This window comes from Stigmatopora argus, chromosome 13, assembly GCF_051989625.1.
Source record: "Stigmatopora argus isolate UIUO_Sarg chromosome 13, RoL_Sarg_1.0, whole genome shotgun sequence".
NCBI classification, from domain to species: domain Eukaryota; kingdom Metazoa; phylum Chordata; class Actinopteri; order Syngnathiformes; family Syngnathidae; genus Stigmatopora; species Stigmatopora argus.
The window spans coordinates 3,584,897-3,606,084 of NC_135399.1; the positions used below are offsets into that span (position 1 = coordinate 3,584,897).

Here is a 21,188-nt window from a genome sequence, read left to right on the forward strand (position 1 = left end):
ACAGGAGGAACTTCTTTCTGCGAGAGGTTTTCGCTACACAAGGAACATGGCGACCACTGTTTCTTTTCTTGTACAAATGTGCTTTTGTACAAGGACATGATACTGTCAAGACGAGTGCCAAATTCAATGACTCCGACCGACCATGTTGCATACCTGTCAACTTATAATTTTTTTTCCCATATTTCATACGTTTTTTTGATCATTTCAAATTGTGTCCGCTGTATAACAACCGTTGTACGTAATTTTTTTCAAGTACGTTTTTTGTAAAAAAAACGATAGTTTTACCCATTTTCGGCTCTAATCTGGATCATCTCGGTCACTGGTAGCAGACGAAAACGTTATCGCTGATTGCTAATAGTATTGTCATGCTTTAACCATGATATGCGCACACGCATTCCCCTTTCACCCATCCGCCTACTCACTTTATAAATATAGCGCGTCAGAAAGGCGTCCACTTTGGTGAAAATGTTTTACTTCTATGTGCGTCCTATGTGAGTAAATTGGATTGGATTGGATAACTTTATTCATCCTGTATTCGGGAAATTTCGTTGTCACAGTACCAAGAGGGTGAGGATGCAGAAATAGGAAAGGCATTTTAGACATAAATAGATAGGTAATAAGTAAGTTAATAAATAAATACATGAATAAATAAATAAGCGTGTCGCTGAAGTATATACAGTGGTACCTCCACATACGATCGTAATCCGTTCCGAGACTGAGATCGTATGACGAGGTTCTCGTAACTCGAGCGGACGTTTCCCATTGAAATGAATGGAAAACAAATTAATTCGTTCCAGCCCTCTGAAAAAACACCAAAAACAGGATATTTGATTGGAAAAAATGTTTTATTTATTCTAATTCCCCATCTATTAACAAAGTAACACATAACTAGTGGTTTAATAGAAATAAAATGTGTTTAATCTAACTAAAATTGGGCGAATTTCGCCGAGGGGCTTCTTTTTTTTTCCACACAACGCACTTGTAAACGGAACAAACATTCCACCCTCACGTTCGCTATCGATGGGCTGTTTGCTGTCGTACTAGACTGTATATATCGATGGGCTGTTTGCTGTTGTACTATTCCCTTCAAAATATTCCGAAAATGATGCACACAAATGTCCTCACAATTGGATAACGCACGACCACTTGCCAACGAGCAGCAGTCTTTTATCAGCGATCGCTCCGCTGCTCTTGGGAGCTCCGGGGGCGCTGGCTAGCGGCTCCCTTTTAGCTTGTAGCATCTGTGGTCGCATCCGCTTTGAACGGCGCCTATGATAGAGTTGCTACCGGGGATGCTATTGCGGGGAGTTGCGAGCCAGTGCCCCTGATGTTCTTATGAGCAGCGAAAGAAAAGTAATATAATACTCCTCGTATTAGATAAAAATAACAGGAAATGCAGCAGCTGAGCTTACCCACGTATTGATTGTGGGTAAAGTTTTATTCTGAGAAAGAGTGCCATTGCCTGTCGGTGTTGTGTTCACGAGTATACTTCATTACCCAGAAAGCCCTCTTTTTCCTGCGCATGCGCGTTGTGCGTTTCCTGGTCTGAATAACTCATCCGGTGCTCGTAGATATTGTTATACACGAAAGATATGCAAAAAAGGCAGTGCCATGGCCACCTGGCTTGGTCGCATCACGAAATTTTGATCGCATGACGGGCGAATTATTCGATCGAAATTTCCGTCGTAAGACGAGAATATTGTATGACGAGCGGTCGTATAACGAGGTACCACTGTGTATATATATACATACGTACGTACATGCATACTTACGGTAGGTCTTAACACTTAGCCTTTTTTTGTTAAAGAGCCTGACAGCTGATGGGAGGAAGGATCTGCGGAAGCGCTCCTTCCTGCAATGAGGGTGCCGCAGTCTATTGCTAAAAGAGCTTCGGAGGGACTCCACAGACTCGTGCAGGGGGTGGGAGGTGCTGTCTATGATGGACATCATCCTGGTCAGCATCCTCCGCTCTCCCACTTCCTCCAGAGTCCAAAGGACAGAGCTGGCCCTCCTGACCAGCTTATTCAGCCTGTTCCTGTCCCTCTCCATGCTCCCGCATCCCCAACAGAGCACTACATAAAACACTGTAGATGCCACCACAGTGTCGTAGAAAGTCCTCGGCAGTGTCCTGCACACTCCAAAGGACCGTAGACTCCTCAGTAGGTAGAGGCGGCTCTGGCCCCTTTTGTACAGGGCATCTATGTTCGTGGACCAATCTAGTTTGTTGTTGAGGTGAACACCCAGGTACTTAAAATTCTCCATGATTTCAATGTCTGTACCCTGGATGTTCACCTGAGTGGTCTGTTGAGGATTCCTCCCAAAATCGATGACCATTTCCTTTGTCTTACTGGTGTTGATGTAGAGGTGGTTTTGCCTACACCAGTCAACAAAGGCTGTGATGACTCCCCTGAACTCCAGGTCGTTCCCGTCCGTCACTCGTCCAACAATAGCGGTGTCGTCAGAGAACTTCTGGAGGTGGCAGGTGTCTGTATTATGTTTGAAGTCCGATGTGTAGAGGGAGAAGAGGAGTGGAGAGAGCACTGTGCCTTGTGGGGCCCCCGTGCTGCAAGCTACCACATCAGACGTACAGTCCTGGAGTCTCACATATTGTGGTCTGTCAGTGAGGAAGTCGATGATCCATGCAGCTAGGTGGTTCCTTACTCCAGCCTCTTCCAGTTTCCCTCTCAGTAGGACCGGCTGAATGGTGTTGAACGCACTGGAGAGGTCAAAAAACATCATTCTCAGCATGCTTCCCGTGTTCTCCAGGTGTGAAAGAGACCTGTGCATCAGGTAGGTGGTAGCATCTTCCACACCAATGCCTGGACGATAGGCGAATAGCAAAGGGTCCAGCTCTGCATTCATCAGGGGGCTGAGGTGATTGAGGATGATTCTCTCCAATGTCTTGATCAGGTGAGAGGTTAATGCTACCGGCCTGAAGTGGTTTGGCTCCCTGGGGTACGCAGTCTTAGGAACTGGGACCACACAGGAAGTTTTCCACAAGGTGGGGACCTTCTGTAGACTGAGGCTGAGGTTGAAAATATGCAGAATCACTTTACCAAGCTGATCCGCACACTCTCTCAGTAGTCTGGAGCTGAGGCCGTCTGGACCGGTAGCCTTCCTTGCCTCAATCTTCTTTAGCTGTTTTGTCACCCCATCGAGAGTAATGCAGAGACCGGTGGAAGAGGGGGAGGAAGAGGAGGAGGAGAACGAGGGGGAGAGTTACTTCTGCTCTAGGGGGCCAGGGGAGTGGGGGCAGGACTGAATCTGTTAAAGAACTGATTCAGTTCATTGGCCCACTCCCCGTCTCCGGGTCTCTCTCACTGTTGCCTCCATGGCCCGAAATGGTCCTCAAGCTCCTCCAGACCTCTTTGGTGTTGCCTCTCTGGAGTTGGTTCTCTAGCTTCCTCCTGTAGATGGTTCTCTCTCTTCAGCTCCTTCTGGACCATTTTCAGACTCTCTTTCTCCCCAGACCTAAAAGCCCTCTTCTTCTTGTTCAGGAGGGCCCTTAGATCACTGGTGACCCACAGCTTATTGTTGGATAAACATACAACACAGAATATGTGCTGCGATGAATTTGTACTTTTATAATCGCTTAATAAGGAGAATTGGAATCATTAAGGTGAGGAATTGGCCGTGGTTGACAGAGGTATCATTTTGTCATCAATCTCCTGGACCCATTGTTGCAAACTGCGTGCCATATTGAAGATCTGCAGATTTCTTAAAGGAGGACCACGTTCTTCATCCTCATCCTCGGCGTTGTCCACTGCCTGGGAGCGGATTAATTTGTATTTAGTTATTTTATTTGGGAAAAAAAGATTAGATATGAGTGAATTGACACACGAGCTCGGCTCCCGGAACGCAGTAAGCTCGTATCTCAAGGTATTACTGTACTAATTAAGTTCGTTTAAAAAAACTGCATGTAGCTTTATTGGATTCGGCGAGAATGGAACAGTTTTTGTTGTTATTGTGAACTACAGATCCACAAAAACGATGAGATATGATCTAGCTTAGTAATTGGCGGGGTGAGGGTCAATTCTCAAGTGTCCCAAACTTCAAGAAAGTGCATATCAAGATTTCTTCAGCCGTTACTTGTGTGGCTTTGTCCACCGAACAGCATATCATCAGTACTCCAGCACTTTTGCTACTGGATACGCTTAATTTGCTATAAAATGCTAACTGTTGCCTGGACCACACTCCTTCAAATTTCTCAAGCCACCTGGGTCAGGGAACATTTTGTAAGACGTTTATGTAATTGTGAGGAAGCACCATAATTTATTTCTGGCTAATTGTTTAAAATAAATAAAAACATTTTAAACATTGGTTACAAGGTACAGACGCTCCCCTACTTACGAACATTCAACTTACGAACAACGGTACATACGAACAAGTCTGCAAATTGTGTTTATGTCAAAAAATGTTCGCAAGTCCAATTTTGTATTTCGCGGCTTTTTCGGAGTAGTACTTCTTTCCGCCGCTAATACCGACGCCTGGCGCTGTGAGAGCTCAGCTCATCCAGCATCTACCTTCTTCTTCGTTGCAATGCGGAAGTGCGTGAATGTATCTCCAGTGTGCAAAGAACCTTTTTCATTTGTATCAATAATATCTCATGCATCCAATATTGAATATGGTTGGTAAAAAGCTAAAGGCTTCTATTGAGGGAGTTGCAAGGAAGAGGCAAGCCATTTCATTTGAAACGAGTGGCAATAATAACGAAGCTTGATGCGCGTGAGAGTGGTGAGCGTTTCACGGGCATTGAATCGTTCGACCGTCAGTACCATTTATAAACAGAAAGATCGAGCAGCAGGACCCAAATATTGAACGTTGCACAAAGTTTGCAAATCAATTGAATGATGCCATACAGTGCTACCGCATCATTTATGATGAAAACAAGAAGAAAACTGTGCAATCGTCATTAGGTCGCTTCTTTTGGCCAGTTTCTAATACATAAATCTCTCTCTCTCTCTACAGTACTGTACATATTCTCTCCATTTTATTAATTTTGTTTTTTTTCAGTACAAACCAATGCGTGTTACTTATACAAGCCTTAAACATACAAATGCACTTATATAAACCTTCAATATACTTATATCAGCCTTAAACATAAATTATAATACAAAATATAGCACTGAATCAACTTACAAACAAATTCAACTTATGAACAATCGCTCGGAACCAATTGCGTTCGTAAGTAGGGGAGCGTCTGTACTGCGAAAAGTGGTATTGAAAGTGCTTGAATTTAGCCATAAAAAGGTGCACAAACTTTTATTAGCCAGCGCTTTAGTGTCATGTGGCATTATCAAGCAATATAGACAGGGGAAACTGGGGAAACATCTAACCATGGGAATTAATGATTCTTTAATTTTTTACCTTTGCAATTAAACAATCAATAGTGTTTTATTATTTTTGATGGATTTATGACTGGAAAGAATATTAAAAGGCTCCATTAAATAGTGCCATTCTTTTTTTTCACGAACAGGGCAGTTTAACTTTGGAAGAATTTTCTCTATTAAAATTGTTTTCCTATGTAGAAATTTTATCCAGAAACTATCATTTTAAATGGTTTGAGGTGATGGAAGTGGTCAGTTAATTTGTCTTTATCTTTTATTTCTTACTTTTACTCTATTCTTAGTGTCTGTAACAAAATATCAAGATTTCAAAGACACCTAGTATACTTTCATTAAGAATAAATAATAAATGCAATTTAAATGTTTCAAATGAATTCTCAATAAACATTATGTACAAATGAACAAAATGAATAAATAAGAAAGAAAATTAGACTAAGCTCTACAATGATACAACATTTGGAATGTAATGTACAATGTCTTAATTTATTTGCAGGTGATGCACATCAGAAAGTTGTTAGCCAAAATGGACCGACCTAACGGGCTCTACCCAAACTACTTGAACCCCCGTACAGGTCGCTGGGGCCAACGTGAGTAACACTTTCTTTGGTGTAGTATTGGAATGTTCTGCTTTTGAAAAATAAGTGTCTGTGGATGTTAAACAAGTGCAAAAGTTGATATTAAGCAGGCGTGTCAAATGTATGCCCCGAGGGCCAGAAGCAACCCGCTAGTGTCCAATCTGGCCCGCGGAGTTGTTCTGACTGGCAGGCACTTGGAAGCTCATTCATACTGTACATACAGAATCCGATGCTTTTATTTTCTTTTACATGGCTGCTGTGAAACCAGAATTTGTATCTTCAGCTGTGCGATAAAACTATAATGATAATTATTGTGAAATACTTTTGTAATAATAAAAACTTTTGATAAAAAAATCTATAATTTTAAACTGCCACACGACCACTACAGAGAACGGGGGGCTGTTACGGCATGAACGCTAGTTCCAGACCATTGCTCACGAGAAGAAGAGGATGACAAGGAAATGTGTATTTTGCTTGGTTAGCGATAAGGACTAACACGGAGGACAATAACATGGCCAAAATGAGCGATTATGAGATGCAGGACAAGACAAAGCATATCCACTAAAAGGTCAGAATTCTCCGTCATGCCTCTTAAATACCTGTGCCCAAAAAGTACCCTTATTAAAAATGTCCTTAACCCACTGTCCTAATTTGAGCAGTCTGTAATATTTTTCTTACTTGATATCAAGGTGTTTCCCCATTTTATGTAAATGTTCTGAAAACATTGCAAAAATCTAAAACTTATTATATTGGGTTAAAATGGGTTAAGTTCAACCCATTTTTTTTGTAAATGGCCATATGTGAACTAAATTTACACTGTTTCTTTTTGCGAGGCTAAAAATAGTCTGTTTGCCAATGTCTTCAGTTGATTATTTTATTTATTTCATATTGCACAGCAGCAACTTCTGGTTTGAAGGCAAATTTAAAAATAAAGATGCCAGGCAAAATTTCTGCAGGTTTTATTCTTTACTTTTGCATGGCACCACAACAACAAAAATACTTAATATTTCATATTCTCTTTTTTATAAAGTAAGGTAATGTAGTTACTTTCATGTTTGAATGAGGAAAGTATTATTTACTTATTCACAGAAGTTTGAAGTTTCAAATTTGAAATGAAAAATGCGATAGTTATTGTGATAATTATTAGACTGATGTTTTTTTTGTCATGTCGTCCAGCTCTACTTTAGACAATTGTTCTTTGCTCAGATTTTGTTTTACTTTGTTTTGAACTGTAATGCAATTAAATGCATTTTTCTGAAGTTTACCATTTCATTAATTCATCCACTAACATCTTTTCAATTAAAAAAACATATTTTTTTAGATAGACAAATGTGATTAGTAAAGATTCTTAAATTACAAATCTTATAAATTATTTATTTTTTAAATAAAGTCCCACTCCTAATAGAGGCTGTATCATATCGTATTGTGACAGTGTAATTCTGTTGTAATGAATTTTGAAATATTGCAATAGTAAGGCTGCAGTGGGCCTGTCGCGATAACAAATTTTTGTGGTGATATATTGTCTCAAAACTTTTTTTTCATTCATTTTCTGAACCGCTTTATCCTCATTAGGGTCCCGGGGGGTACTAGAGCCTATCCGACCTGACTCCGGGCCAGAGGCAGGGGGACACCCTGAATCGGTGGCCAGCCGATCGCAGGGCACAAGGACACGGACAACCATGCGCACTCCCACTCCTACCTAGGCGCAATTTAGAGTCGTCGCATAACTTATTGTTGTTAAAGCCAGCTACAAATCCAATTACGGAGAGTATTTTTTGCTGTTTGCAGATCACACCTCTGTTGGCGGCCTTGGGGACAGCTTTTACGAGTACTTGCTAAAGGCTTGGCTCATGTCAGACAGAACTGACACAGAAGCACGCAAGACATACGATGACGCCATTGAGGTAAAACTCATGCCACGTTCACATCTGCAAAGAGATTCTCACCTGATTTGATTATTGTGGAAAGTTATCACAAAGTAACTTCGCCACATGATTAACTCATTTGGTACCCGTACCATATTTATACATCTTTTACCTCCTAAACCATATCAGGCACTATTCAGTTTGAGGTTTTGTTTCACAAAAGCACATTTTCCCTGAAGAGCACCTAAAATTCGGAAGATGGCATTGTTTCAACGCTGAATACTAAAGAGTTATTTTTGTTTTCCTGGCAAAAGAAAAGAATGTTCTTTAATTTGGAAGTTTTAGTGTCGATACCTAATAGTTGATCAAATACACAAGTCAGTCAAAATCCTCCAATGCGGCATTGAATGAGTTAAGTCTTTAGTACAAAGTTTAATATTAACATTTGCTCTTTGAATTTTGTTTGGAAGGCAATGGATGGAGTTTGCTAACTTGATAAAAGCAGCAAGAGTTAAAAGTTTGAGAAAAACATCGATAGACTAGAGCTGTAAATCATTACATTACAGAGCTGCCAACCTCCATCGACCCCATTTTAGGAGTACCTTTGTCCCATTTCCGGAGTTTTTCCGGAGTGAATGCGATTCACTAAAAATCGATACAAATTGTAGAAAAAATTTAAAAAAATAACGTAGGACAATTAAAATAAAACATTTATTATCACGTTTTTACATGAATTGAAATATTTTTAAATAAAACATTTATTATCACGTTTTTATATTAATTGAAATATTTTGTTTTTGCCAACGATTGAAAAAGTACAGCATACTGAAAATAAGTTTTTCCTTGTGCTTGGGTCCTTCGTGCGTTTTACAGTCAGTAATTCCACCATGTGTCACGATGAAGTCGCACATGCATGTTGTGCAATGTGCAAATGTCGGCCCTTTTGGGGACGGCTTCAACATGGGATAATTCGTCGAATACGAACCAATAAACTTCTGCGAGTTTCTGGGTTTCTTCTTAGAAGTTTCAACCAAATTGCCATCCATTTTGCGCTTAACCCGACCAGGCATATTGATAAGACTTACCAGTGCTGTGTACGCCTACTTTCTTTAGAACAACCCCACAACTAATAGAATTTGTTTCAAAACAAAAGACTTTCCGAATCGATTGGCACGCTGAAGTCGTACAAGATGAATCATTTGTCAGAACTAGTAACTCGGATGATTCACAATGCACTCATGTTACCGAATTAATCGTGTTTACAGTGCAGTTTAATCAAATGCGGAAGCCGTACCACTTGAATGAATTTCGAGGCATTTAAATTGGAAATTTGGTACTTTTCCAAAATGGTTGCTTCAAAAAATATTTAAGTGACAATTTTTGGGGATTTCCGGAGTTTAGGGAGGTTGTCCGGAGTCCCGCTGTTTACGTTGCTTGTCCGGGTAACCTCCGGAAATTCTGGAAAAGTTGGCAGCTCTGACTTTATCATTCTAAGATCTGTTTATGCCAGTTCTGTGCCTGTTTTTTTTGCATGAGACAGTCATAATATTAGAAAGTTCTCAGTGTAGAATTGCAAAGAAATTCCAAATGCCTGCCTTCTGCAGGCTATTGAACGTCACTTGATACGGAAGTCCAACGGTGGCCTAACCTTTATTGGTGAATGGAAAAACGGCCATCTAGAGAGAAAGATGGGCCACCTGGCGTGCTTTGCTGGTGGCATGTTCGCACTTGGTGCAGATGGCTCGCCCGATGACAAAGCAGGCCACTGGCTACAGTTGGGCGCAGAGATTGCACACACCTGCCACGAATCTTACGATAGGACAGGTGAGTGATGCCCAGAGGGTTTGAAATATGCAAGAGTCCGTTTGCAATGCATTTTAAGGCAACTGTGGCTAGGAGTAGAAATACTTGAAATATTGTGAAAGATGTTGCTGACCAGCAACCGTTTTTACATTTTATTTCTTTTCTATTTGCAGAGAAGTTAGAACACAACACCCTTCTCGTCCAGCTAGTAAAGATATTTGCATGTTTTAATAGCTCAAATGTGTTGTTTCCAATCGTAAAAATTAAACGGTCAAAAATAGAGAATAGTTCAATAGTGCGTGTATACTATGTGAATTGAGATTAGTCTAAATGTAGATTAATATTGTGTGCAAATATTAAGCTTAAAGTTTTGTATTTTTTTTAAACAAGCATGCCATTTTTTCAATTACTGTCAAAGGTGATTTAATTTGTCTGTAAATGCATTTTTTACTTTTTCAGTACCATTTTCAAGAAAATCAAACTATTAATACCGAGTTGCAATGTGCATAACAACAATATATTTGTTGAACTTAGACATTCACAAGGAACATGTTTTCCCTATCCAGTGGTGAAGCTGGGCCCTGAAGCATTCAAGTTCGATAGCGGCCTAGAAGCGGTGGCCGTGCGGCAGAATGAAAAGTACTACATCCTGCGGCCCGAAGTTATCGAGACCTACTGGTACATGTGGAGGTTCACACATGACCCCAAGTACCGCCAGTGGGGCTGGGAAGCCGCACAGGTATCATGCATTTTAAAAACCAATGACTATAGCTCTGTATTCTGTTAATGGTCTGTGATCATTATTATGTAATAAGAAAGTGGTTAAACAGTAATTATTTTCTTAATCAATTGATACATTTTACACTATACTACTCGCAATGTACATATGAAAAAAGCATATGGAAACAGTATGGAATGTTTATATTTATAATGTGTAAGGCATCCTTTACAATACTGCCTATGCCCCTGGTCCCCCTTCTAATGAAGCAAATCCATCCTGCACTGCTCCTTACAGGCCATTGACAAGTACTGCAGGGTGAGTGGCGGCTTCTCAGGCATAAAGGACGTGTACTCGTCTAACCCGACATATGACGATGTGCAGCAGAGCTTCTTTCTGGCAGAGACACTCAAGTAAGCTCTAAGGCTTGTTGTGAGCTTGCCAAATGTGTTGTGTAACCTCATCCATGTTTTAATGTTTGGGATACAAAGACAACAGAACATAATTAAACCCAAGCAGTAGAAAACCAAATACAGTAATACCTTGACATACGAGTGTCCCAACATATGAGAAATTTGAGAAATGAGGAAAATTCATAGCAAATTTTTGCCTTGAGATACGAGCATACGAGATGGTTCCCGATGCGGCTGTCCGGGTGGCCGTGTATGTGAGAGGCTTCTTATGAGAACAACATTGCTCTGTCTTTCTCGCCGCATCTCCCTCATGTAAAGATATCTACGCGCACCGGGCCGTATAGGTTGCATTTTTTTACTGGAGATAGCGTAACCGAGTCGCTGAACTGCGAAAAAGCCAGCAGAATCTACATGGATTTGAAAGCAAAGCAAGAATCTGAAAAATACACCAGCGGTACCTTTCAAAGCGAGCCATGGCTGGTTCGGCAATTTTAACAAACAAATTGGAATACACTCTGTTCCGAGGCATAAAGAAGCTGCAAGTTCCGACTCGAAAGCCGAGGTGGAATACATTAGCATCTTTGCCTCGGTTATCGCACAAGAAGGTTTAGATTTAGTGTAACGTAAGATTAAAACTTATTTTTAAGTGTGTGTGTGTAGTAATCTAAGTTCATTTAAGTGAAATTTAAAGTTTATTTTATGTTACGCGTTGCCGTCAGTCAAGTCTCTCTCCTGTCCTTTCTCTCTCGTCCGCGAATTCCGCGGTAAGACGGTACCGTCTGTCTGTATTGAGTAGAGTTAAGATCGGGCCGAAAAAATCCGGCCCGACCCGACCGGACTCGCAGGTATTAATTTTCGGCCCGGCGCGAGCAATTAACTTGATTTGCATGCCCGAGCCCGAAGCAAACCCGAAATTTCATATTTTATTTGTAAGGATTAGGGACTCCCGACCAGAGTCGGGAGGAGAAGGTGTGATTAATGATAACAAATTAAAGCCTGTCTTGTAACGAAATCTAAGTTAAACATGACTATATAAACATTTACATCTTTTATATGACGATATAGATGTTTGACAATCAACACTTTTGCCAGCTATTTAAATGCCTGCTTAGCGTCGAGGTGCCGTTCTTTTTGCTCGCATATATAAGCAAAGCGCCACATTGACTACATTCAGCGAAGTCTACACCTTTCTCTAGCATATTCAATAATCAATTTGAACCTTTTCTTCAACTCAGTCTTACCAGTTGTCATGTCTTTGGCGACGTCGTGGCGAAGAAATGTGGAGTGGACCAGAGTGCAGGGAAACAAGCAATGGACGATGGAATGAGTGCTCAAACAAAACGTTAATAACTTAAACAGGAGGCAAAGAAAGTAAAAAGACGTGAAATATCAATCTCAACAGAGAAAACACAAGGGGACTTGGAAACATGGAACGAGGAGACGTGGAAACAATGTAGCATAAATCAGACGGTCCGACAAATAACAAACAATCCGTGAGGTTACATAGACAAGACCAGAACTATTTATCAATGACGTCCAGCTGTGCGAGAGGAAAGGGTAAGCGACAAGGGACGAACAAGGGTAACCTAACACCAGTGTATGTTTGTCTTTTCAGTTCTCCTGCCTTTAGTTTATCCTTAACTTCTTGCTCCTCCATATTGGAAATACCAGGTCAAAACATATGCCGTCTTGCGTAGGGTAAGATTAATAAGAAGGCGGCGTTCACGTGACGTCCGCAGAGCATGCTCGGGCTCTGCGGCTCCTGTTACATAGCAATTACATTACAGCGCCTTCTCGGTTTTATCCAAGTTATTGTATTCCTTAGTTTAGTATCCACACATTGTTTGTGTACATTTTTATAAGCTTTTTTTTTTTTTAAAGTCAGCAAGAGAGACGACATCTTTTTAGTATACAGACGCTCCCCTACTTACGAACGAGTTACGTTCCGAGCGATTGTTCGTAAGGTTAATTTGTTAGTAAGTTGCTTCAGTGCTATATTTTGTAGTATAATTTATGTTTAAGGCAGGGTTGGGCAAACTTTTTGGCCCGGGGGCCACATTGACTTTAAAAATTTGACAGGCGGGCCGGGTCAGCACAAGATACGATACATATAAAAAACTGCATCCGTTAACAGTACATATGAAACATAAACAGAAAAAAAGGATTAAAGTATGATACTCATCACTCATGCGGGATTTATGGGGTGCTTTCTTGGTTTTCATCAGACTAAAGGTCTGTTCACACACATATGTAGAGCCAAATAACACCAGAATCCTCTGTGCCATCTTCTGGATGTTTGGAAATTTGGCTGCACTTAATGAAGCCTAAAACTCAGAGACTTTCAGGGAGTTGAACTTTTCACATTGGAGATCAATCAGTTCCAACTGCAACTCCTGTGGAAGCGTTTCCGGGTCTTGTGAGAAAGGACATGACACCAGCTGTCAATTTTTCCAAAATCACAAAACCGACGGCAGAATTGCTCATGCAGGTCATCCAATGATTTCCTGTATTTTGACCGCATTAAAAAAATAAAAAATAAAACAAATTATAAGAATTTGGACAACGTCGGCGGGCCGGATTAAAAGGTCTAACGGGCCGTATATGGCCCGTGGGCCGTAGTTTGCCCATGTCTGGTTTAAGGCCTATATAAGTATATTGAAGGTTTATATAAGTAAGTTTAAGGCTTCTATAAGTAACACACAGTATGTACATGTATGTAATAAGATAAATAAAATGAAGTTTAACTTACTTTTGGAAGATCTACTCGATGCTTAAGGAGGTGATGGAGGAGGAGGAGGAGGAAGAGGAGGATTTTATATCATGAGAGGGTCTTCGTCGTCGCTGGAATGGGTTTCAAAAGTTACTTCCTCCTCCGTAACTTCAATGTAGGAAGAAGTTGAGGGTCGAGGAGAAGATGAGGGTTGATGAGTAATTACTAGAAACTGGCCGAAAGAAGCGATCTAACGACGATTGCACAGTTTTCTTCTTTTTTTCATCATAAATGATGAGGTAGCACTGTATGGCATCATTCAATTGATTTGCAACCTTTGTGCAACGTTCAATATTTGGGTCTTGCTGCTCGAAGAGTGCGATGGCTTTATCTATGAGCGAATTTCTTCATGAGGACAGGCGTTTCTTCCTCCTTGTCCTCGACACGTTGCAGAGCCTCCTCGCTCTCACAGCGCCAAGCGTCGGTATTAGCGGCGGAAAGAAGCACTACTCGGGGAAAAAGGCGTGCAATACAAAATCTAACTTACGAACTTACAGCATCTCTTTCCGAACATTTTTCGACATATGCCATATTCGCAGACATGTTCGTATGTACCGTTGTTCGCAACTCGAATGTTCGTAAGTAGGGGAGCGTCTGTACCTTTTTTTTTCAGCGAGAGAGAAGCTCGGGCCAACCCGAACCCAAAGTAAAGATTGACATTTTGGGCCCAACCCGACCCAAGCATGATGTTTCCACCCCCATGTTTCACAGTGGGTATGGTGTTCTTCGGATGCAATTCAGTATTCTTTCTCCTCCAAACACGGGAACCCGTGTTTCTACCAAAAAGTTATATTTTGGTTTCATCTGACCATAACATATTCTCCCAGTCTTCAGTCTGGATCATCCAAATGCCCACTAGCGAACCGCAGACGGGCCTGGGTCTGGATATATACTGGCTTCAGGGGACACTTCTGGCAGTGCATGATTTTAGTCCCTGGTGGCGCATTGTGTTACTAATAGTAGCCTTTGTTACTGTGGTCACAGCTCTCTGTAGGTCATTCACTAGGTCCCCCCGTGTGGTTCTGGGATTTTTGCTCACTGTTCTTGTTATCATTTTGGCGCCACGGGGTGAGATATTGCATGGAGCCCCAGATCGAGGGAGATTATCAGTGGGTAGGTGACCAAATACTTATTTTCCAGTCTAATTTGGAAATAAATTCTTAAAAAATCATGGTGATTTTCATTTTTTTTCCTCCACATTCTGGCTCCAAAAGGACCGACATTTGGACATTGCACAACATGCAAGTGCGGGTAAAGGACCACTTGAAAAACATATGTTAATGTTGTGGAAATATGAATTTGCCAATAAATCAACAACAAATTATACTTTCTTCACTTTTTATACTTTTTATAATTTTCATAATGCTGTACTTTTTCAATAGTTTGCGAAAACACAATATTTCAACTAATGTAAAAACATGATAATAACAGTTTGATATAAATTGTCCTATATATTTTTTTAATTTTATATCGATTTTGCGCGAATCGCATTCACTCCTGATGAAAAAAATAAAACTCCGGAAATGGGGTCGACGGTGGTTGGCAGCTCTCCGTTTTGTCTTTAATGCCTTGACATATGCGTGCCCCGACATACGAGGAATTTGAGATATGAGTACAATTCTGAGCAAATATTTGCCTTGAGATACGAGACAGTTTTTTAGATACGGCATACGAGACAGCCAGGTGACTGAGACGCGAGAGGCTGCCAATGGGAACAACAAGGCACTGTCTTTCTCGCCACAACTCCCTCGTGTAAAGATACCTTCAAACAATGGGTCGAGCGTTGCGGGTGCTCATTAGCGAGGAGGAGGTGGAAGAGGGGACCGCCTCGCTACAAAAGAAATCAAAGACATGTTAGCGAAGTGGCAAGAGTTTTCTGATTTTATGGATTGTGTGCATTGTACTGATTGTCTCATTTTAGTATTCAACATCATAACCACTAGATAATTTAGTTACTCTGTTAGTAGATGGCGAATTAGAACAAATAAAAAAGTTTTTTCATTCCAATATCCTATTTTTGGTGGGGGGGGTTTTTATGGTGGGAACGAATTCATTTGTATTTGGTAGTTTTCTGTGGGAAAAGATTTGAGATACAAGTAAATTGATATACGAGCTCGGTACCGGAATACATTATGCTCATATCTCAAGGTATTACTGTATGTGTATATATGTACAGTTGTGGTCAAAAGTCTACATACACTTGTGAAGAATATAATGTCATGGCTCTCGAGTTTCCAGTTATTTCTACAACGCTGATTTTTCTCTGATAGAGTGATTGGAACAGATACTTCTCTGTCACAAAAAAACATTAATGAAGTTTGGGTCTTTTATGACTTTATTATGGGTGAACAGAAAAAAGTGATCAAATCTCCTGGGTCAAAAATATACATACAGCAACACGAATTAGCAATTTTGGTGACTTAGAAAGTCTCGGAATGCGATAAGGTCGTATTTCAAAGTATGTGTAATTTTTAACGGCTTTCGGGGACAGTATTGTGTACCTTAGAACAGTTGGAATGAATTACCCCGTTTAAATGTAAAATGTATCTCTTCTTACCAAAAATCCAACTTGCAAAACTACTTGTGGAATTAATTTCATAAGGAGAAGTACAACTCTATTTGCTAGCTATATAAGGTGCAGCCCCATTGAAATTTCAGACATGAAAAAAAAGGATAATTTTCACAGATTTTCCTTTATAAATCATTGATTGATTGGATCAGCAATTTCAGTTAAATATATCATATTCCAGACAAACAGTGATATTTGAGAAGTGAAATGAAGCTTATAGGATTTACAGAAAGTGCAACAATTACTTAAACAAAAGTAAGCAGGTGCATAAATGTGGGCTACCATTCTTCTTTAAAAAAACATCTCCAATTTAGTCAGCTTTGATGGTTTCTGAGCATGGACAGCCCGCTTTAAATCACACCACATATTTTCAGGTCTGTGGACTGAGATGGTCATTCCAGAACGTTGTGCTTGTTTCCATTTCCTCACTGTTTCTCACAGTGGAAACTGACAGCTGAAATCCCTGAGCTGGCTTTTTGTATCCTTCCCCTAACCCAGGAGTCGGGGAACCTTTTTGACGAGGAGAGCCATAAACAATTCATATTTTCAAACATTATTCCTTGAGAGCCATATTCAGAATTTAAAAGTAAAAATACGTGTGCATTTATTAATCCTTTCACCACTTTGAAAGTAAAAAAAAGTCTGAATTCTTTTGAGAACATTTTTTCACTGTTGCTAATCAATGAGTATCAACGAGAGTATGCATGTAGAAGAGTCTAATGAAGAAAGAAATGATTAAAAAGGCGCTAGAGATTGGTGTGTTCGGGATGCAGGTCTCTCACCAGCGGTTCCCATATTTTACCACACAGGTTAGCGGAGAGCCATATACACCCATCAAATGAGCCAAATATGGCTCCCAAGCCATAGGTTCCCTACCCCTGCCCTAACCCATAATGTTGAACAATCTTTATTTTCAGGTCATTTGACTGTTGTTTTGAGGCTCTCCAAAGATGCAAAGAAGAGAACAACTTGCACCTGGCCACCTTAAATACCCTTTCTCATGATTTACTTCACCTGTCTATGTAGGTCAAGGGTCAATGAGCTTACCAAACAAACTGTGTTCCAATAATTAGTGCTAAAGATATTCCAATCAATAAAACAACAAGGGTGCCTACATTTATGTTCCTGCCTACTTTTATTTAATTATTGCACTTTCTGTAAATCCTATAAACTTCATTTCACTTCTAAAATATCAGTTTGTCTGCGAGATGATATATTTAACTAAAATTGCTGATCCGAACAACCAATGATTTATAAAGGAAAATCTTAAAATGATCAGGGGTGGTGCCCAAACCTTTTCATAGGACTGTATCTCTTGCATCATTAAATAATCTGCCCATGGTATGAATAAAAAAAACACTTAATTATTTTTTGTATAATATTTTGCACTGCAACATGATTCATAATAATACTAAACAAATAATACGTGTTTCTTCCCCTGCCAAGTACCTTGTGACTAATGGTGACAAGTTTAATGATGACTGACATTTGCTGTATATTGGTTTACTCTTATAAATCCACGCTTCTGTTTTTTCCCCCCATAATCAGGTATTTGTACTTGCTGTTCTCCAGCGACGACTTGATGCCATTGGAAAATTGGGTTTTCAACACAGAAGCCCATCCGCTTCCTGTACTCCACTTGGGCAACATCACGCTCCCAGGCAGTGAGCCAGCGAAGCACTGAATAAGATCCAAAAACACTGGACTGACTTTTATCAGGTTCTTCAGGCAGGGACCAGATCGGAGCTGAGAGGACTCCCTTAAAACTTTGTTTCTCTGGAGTGGACCATTCGGTGTTCATGTGACCAAACTCTATATATTTCTCTTTAATGAGGACGCACCAGATGAATGGAAACCTCTTTTTGCGCCATGAACTAGGGGGCCATTGGTTTTTTTTCTTCTTTCAAGGTATGGATTCTACTGAGTGGACGACGTTTGACTTGCTTCATAATTGCTCTATCTTGAAATATCACTTGCCTCCAACAAAACTCTGCTGCTACACTATGATTGGAAGCTGCTTTTTTTATTCTTACCTCCTTTTTTTATTTTACGTCTGCTTCTCTGTCCTACGTGTGCTTCATTGTACAATCTTTTTTTGAGGAAGAACAGAATCTTTATCCGACTCAATGGCTGTGGCCTTCATGTTTTTTTTAAAAAAAATTATTAACTTCACACTATTATTGGCGTTCTGAAATGAAGTAAATCTAATTTTGTCCTGTGGTCTGTTTTCCTGTCTTTTCCTGAATCTTGTATTAAATTGCTTAAGTTTGCTTGTTCATAGCTTAACTGTACCTCCATTGTCCTATCTTTTTCTCGCCGTTTACATTTCTTTCACCCATCCCATTACAATAAGCCAAAAACATTGGAGTGACAAGCTCCCCTAATCAACATTTCTCATGTCTAATTTTCACAGTGACAACAATCACAATATCATAATTTTCTCGTTTTTCTTCGTTTTCCGATAAATGATGATGATATTGTTCTTTCTCGGTTGATGGGTACCTTTGGTAAAATGATAAGACAAGTTTCAAAATCAGTCATTTAAAAAGTCTGACTCAATTCTTGTCGTGAGATGAGTATTGAATTGCACTTCACCATTGCTTTTTTTTTTACTTTTAACTACGCCTTATCGTCAAAAGTAACACAGTTGTGCCGTTATAATTTTCTTTTGCGTTTTGACCATTTTTTTTTTTTTTTTGCTAAAACATTTCAAACCGTGATGTGAAACGGATTTAACACCGGATTTAAATGACAAAGTTGTCAGAATTATAGTTTTTTGAATGTGACTTTTTTAAAATGGATAATTTATTTCGCTGTACTGACTCTTTATAAAAAGAATGATTTTAAAAAAAAAACTGAAAAACATTGTCACTTTTCAATTTAAAGCATGTAATGGCTGGTGTTCCGAGGTTTTAGTTTATCTGAAAGACTTTATACAAAAAAAATTAAAAAAGCATTTGGATGAGGTTTTTCCGACAGGGACGGACGCACGCACGCAATGATTTATACGATTGGCATCATATTGTAAAAGTACAGTGGTTCAATAATTATTATATAAGGTAAACTATTTTACGCTTTTAAGTTGTGCATCAGTTTGGGCCAGGCCAGCTATACGCATTTCCTATTTAGATAATGTCACTGTTCTCCCTCTTAAATTTATCAAATTCCATCAACTGTGAGTGGAGTGAGCCATCCCTTGAGATATTATGTGTATTTTTACATAACTACAAATAAAAGCTATGTGTAAATATGTAAAATTCTGACACAAAATTCAATAAAGTTGTTGCTACAACTGACACTGACCTTGATTTATTTTCATGATATGATGTTGGTTTTGGTAAATCATCTTTTGCATTTTATCTTGTCTTACAAAGTTACATGCACTGACTATAAATTAAAGCTAAATTAGCTTGTTCAGTGCATTTCACATTTGATCTTTAATAGGATTTGATTTCTGTAAAATCAAAAGCACAAAATTTGGTTTTCATGATATGATTATTAATTAAATATTAATAGTATTAATAATATTTGATAGTGTTAGGCAATGTTCCCTCTAATTTTTCGTTGGTCTGAGCAGAAAGTCAACCTCCCTGAGCGCACTGAGTACCAGTGTGAGCGACATCATCGGTACTCGGATGATTCGCCTAAAGACGTTTCGCCGACGGACGTTTGACAGACGGGCAGGTCGCCGAATGAACGTTCGGCGGAACGTCCATTCGGCGACCTGTCCATTTTTCATGTAAAACATGCTGTAAAACACGAAAAACATAAGTGGACAGAGCTACTGCCACTTGCTGCCGCTTAAACGGCGCCATCATGGGGAAAGGGGTAAAAAAAAAAAAATCCGATTTTTTTTTTTTTTTTACTGCGCGCCATATGATTGCTGCTGCGCAGCGAGGACGAGAGTAGTGCGCAATTGCACACGCGCGCAGCTTAGAGGGAACACTGGTGTTAGGTTTATCATTATTATAAATGTGTATCAATATTATATATGTGCTTGCAACGAAGAGTTATTGACATTAATACAAAGGGCATTTTAATACATCTCTTGCAAAAGTAATGACTGTGGTTCGCATCAAGAGGACTGTGAATTGCTTTGGGCATCAAGATGGTTCACATCGAAATGTGGATTGTTTTGGAAAGCATGAAGATGGTACACAACAAGCGCTCTCGGGAACTGTGGATTATTTGGGGAAGCATCAGCTTCTGAAGATGGTTTCACAACAAGCGCTCTTGGGTTCTGTGGATTGTTTTGGGAAGCATCAGCATCTCAGGATGGTTCACATCAAAACTCTCTTGGGAAGATTCGACAGACCTACAATTGTTTTGAGAACTGAGATAAATTGTTATGAGACTCTAAAAATGTTTAGACTTCTGTGGGGCATGGCATTAAAATCTTATGAATAAATTAGCGAGAGAGACTTCGAGTTGTGAGAATGATCTTGACCGGACACGCGGGTGGATGTATTCTCTTCTTGCAAGAATTAAAAGATGTGACTTCAGATGCCTCTTTTATTGAAAGGTTAATTAGGAAATACCTAAGGATAAACCTATCAGATAGCTTGGACGTTGCTGAGCCACTACCCAAAAACGAGTTGTTACCAAGAGACGTCACTGGCGTACAACGTCTTTGCGCACTACCTCCTGTCCTCTTCCGTTTACTTTCATTACATGGCGGCCAGCTTGTTAGTTGTTGTTTTTTCCAAAAGAATTTCAATCGCCGATACAACGGTACCTCTACTTAGGAATGGTTCTACATAGAAAATGTTCAACTTACAAAACACTAAATCGCATCTAGGTATGTGTGCATGTGAATGGTTATCTATCTCTATGTGCCCGGCAATTGGCTGGCCACCGTGTGTAAAAATCTGTGAATGTGGGACTTCAAGGTAAATTTGTGTTTGCATTTAAATTTGACTTGACTTAGCTATATTAGCTTATTCAATCTATTTTCCTTTTTTTACGTTGATAATTTTTATGGAAGCAATACAAAACATCGTCTACTCCTTTCTCATTCTATTTCCCGTTCACATTCAGTCTTTACTGGCAAGCAAGATATGTTTATTTACAGTTATGTATGTTGTTACGCCATATAAAAAGCATTCCGCACAATGCTAAAATGGTTCTCAT

General features: G+C 39.7%; 1 protein-coding gene across 4 annotated transcripts in view; it reads left to right on the plus strand.

Annotated features, from left to right (window-relative positions):
- The window catches only part of man1a2 (mannosidase, alpha, class 1A, member 2), a 63,161-nt gene extending 43,805 nt beyond the window's left edge, over positions 1 to 19,356 (plus strand). For all 4 annotated transcript variants that reach the window (XM_077617294.1, XM_077617293.1, XM_077617295.1 and 1 more), the window contains 6 exons: positions 5,839 to 5,932; positions 7,709 to 7,824; positions 9,390 to 9,609; positions 10,155 to 10,327; positions 10,604 to 10,719; positions 17,607 to 19,356. In XM_077617294.1, the coding sequence (XP_077473420.1) occupies positions 5,839 to 5,932; positions 7,709 to 7,824; positions 9,390 to 9,609; positions 10,155 to 10,327; positions 10,604 to 10,719; positions 17,607 to 17,742 (855 nt within the window). In that variant the 3' untranslated portion in view covers positions 17,743 to 19,356. The remainder of the gene's footprint in view (positions 1 to 5,838; positions 5,933 to 7,708; positions 7,825 to 9,389; positions 9,610 to 10,154; positions 10,328 to 10,603; positions 10,720 to 17,606) is intronic.
- The last annotated feature ends 1,832 nt before the right edge of the window (positions 19,357 to 21,188 follow it).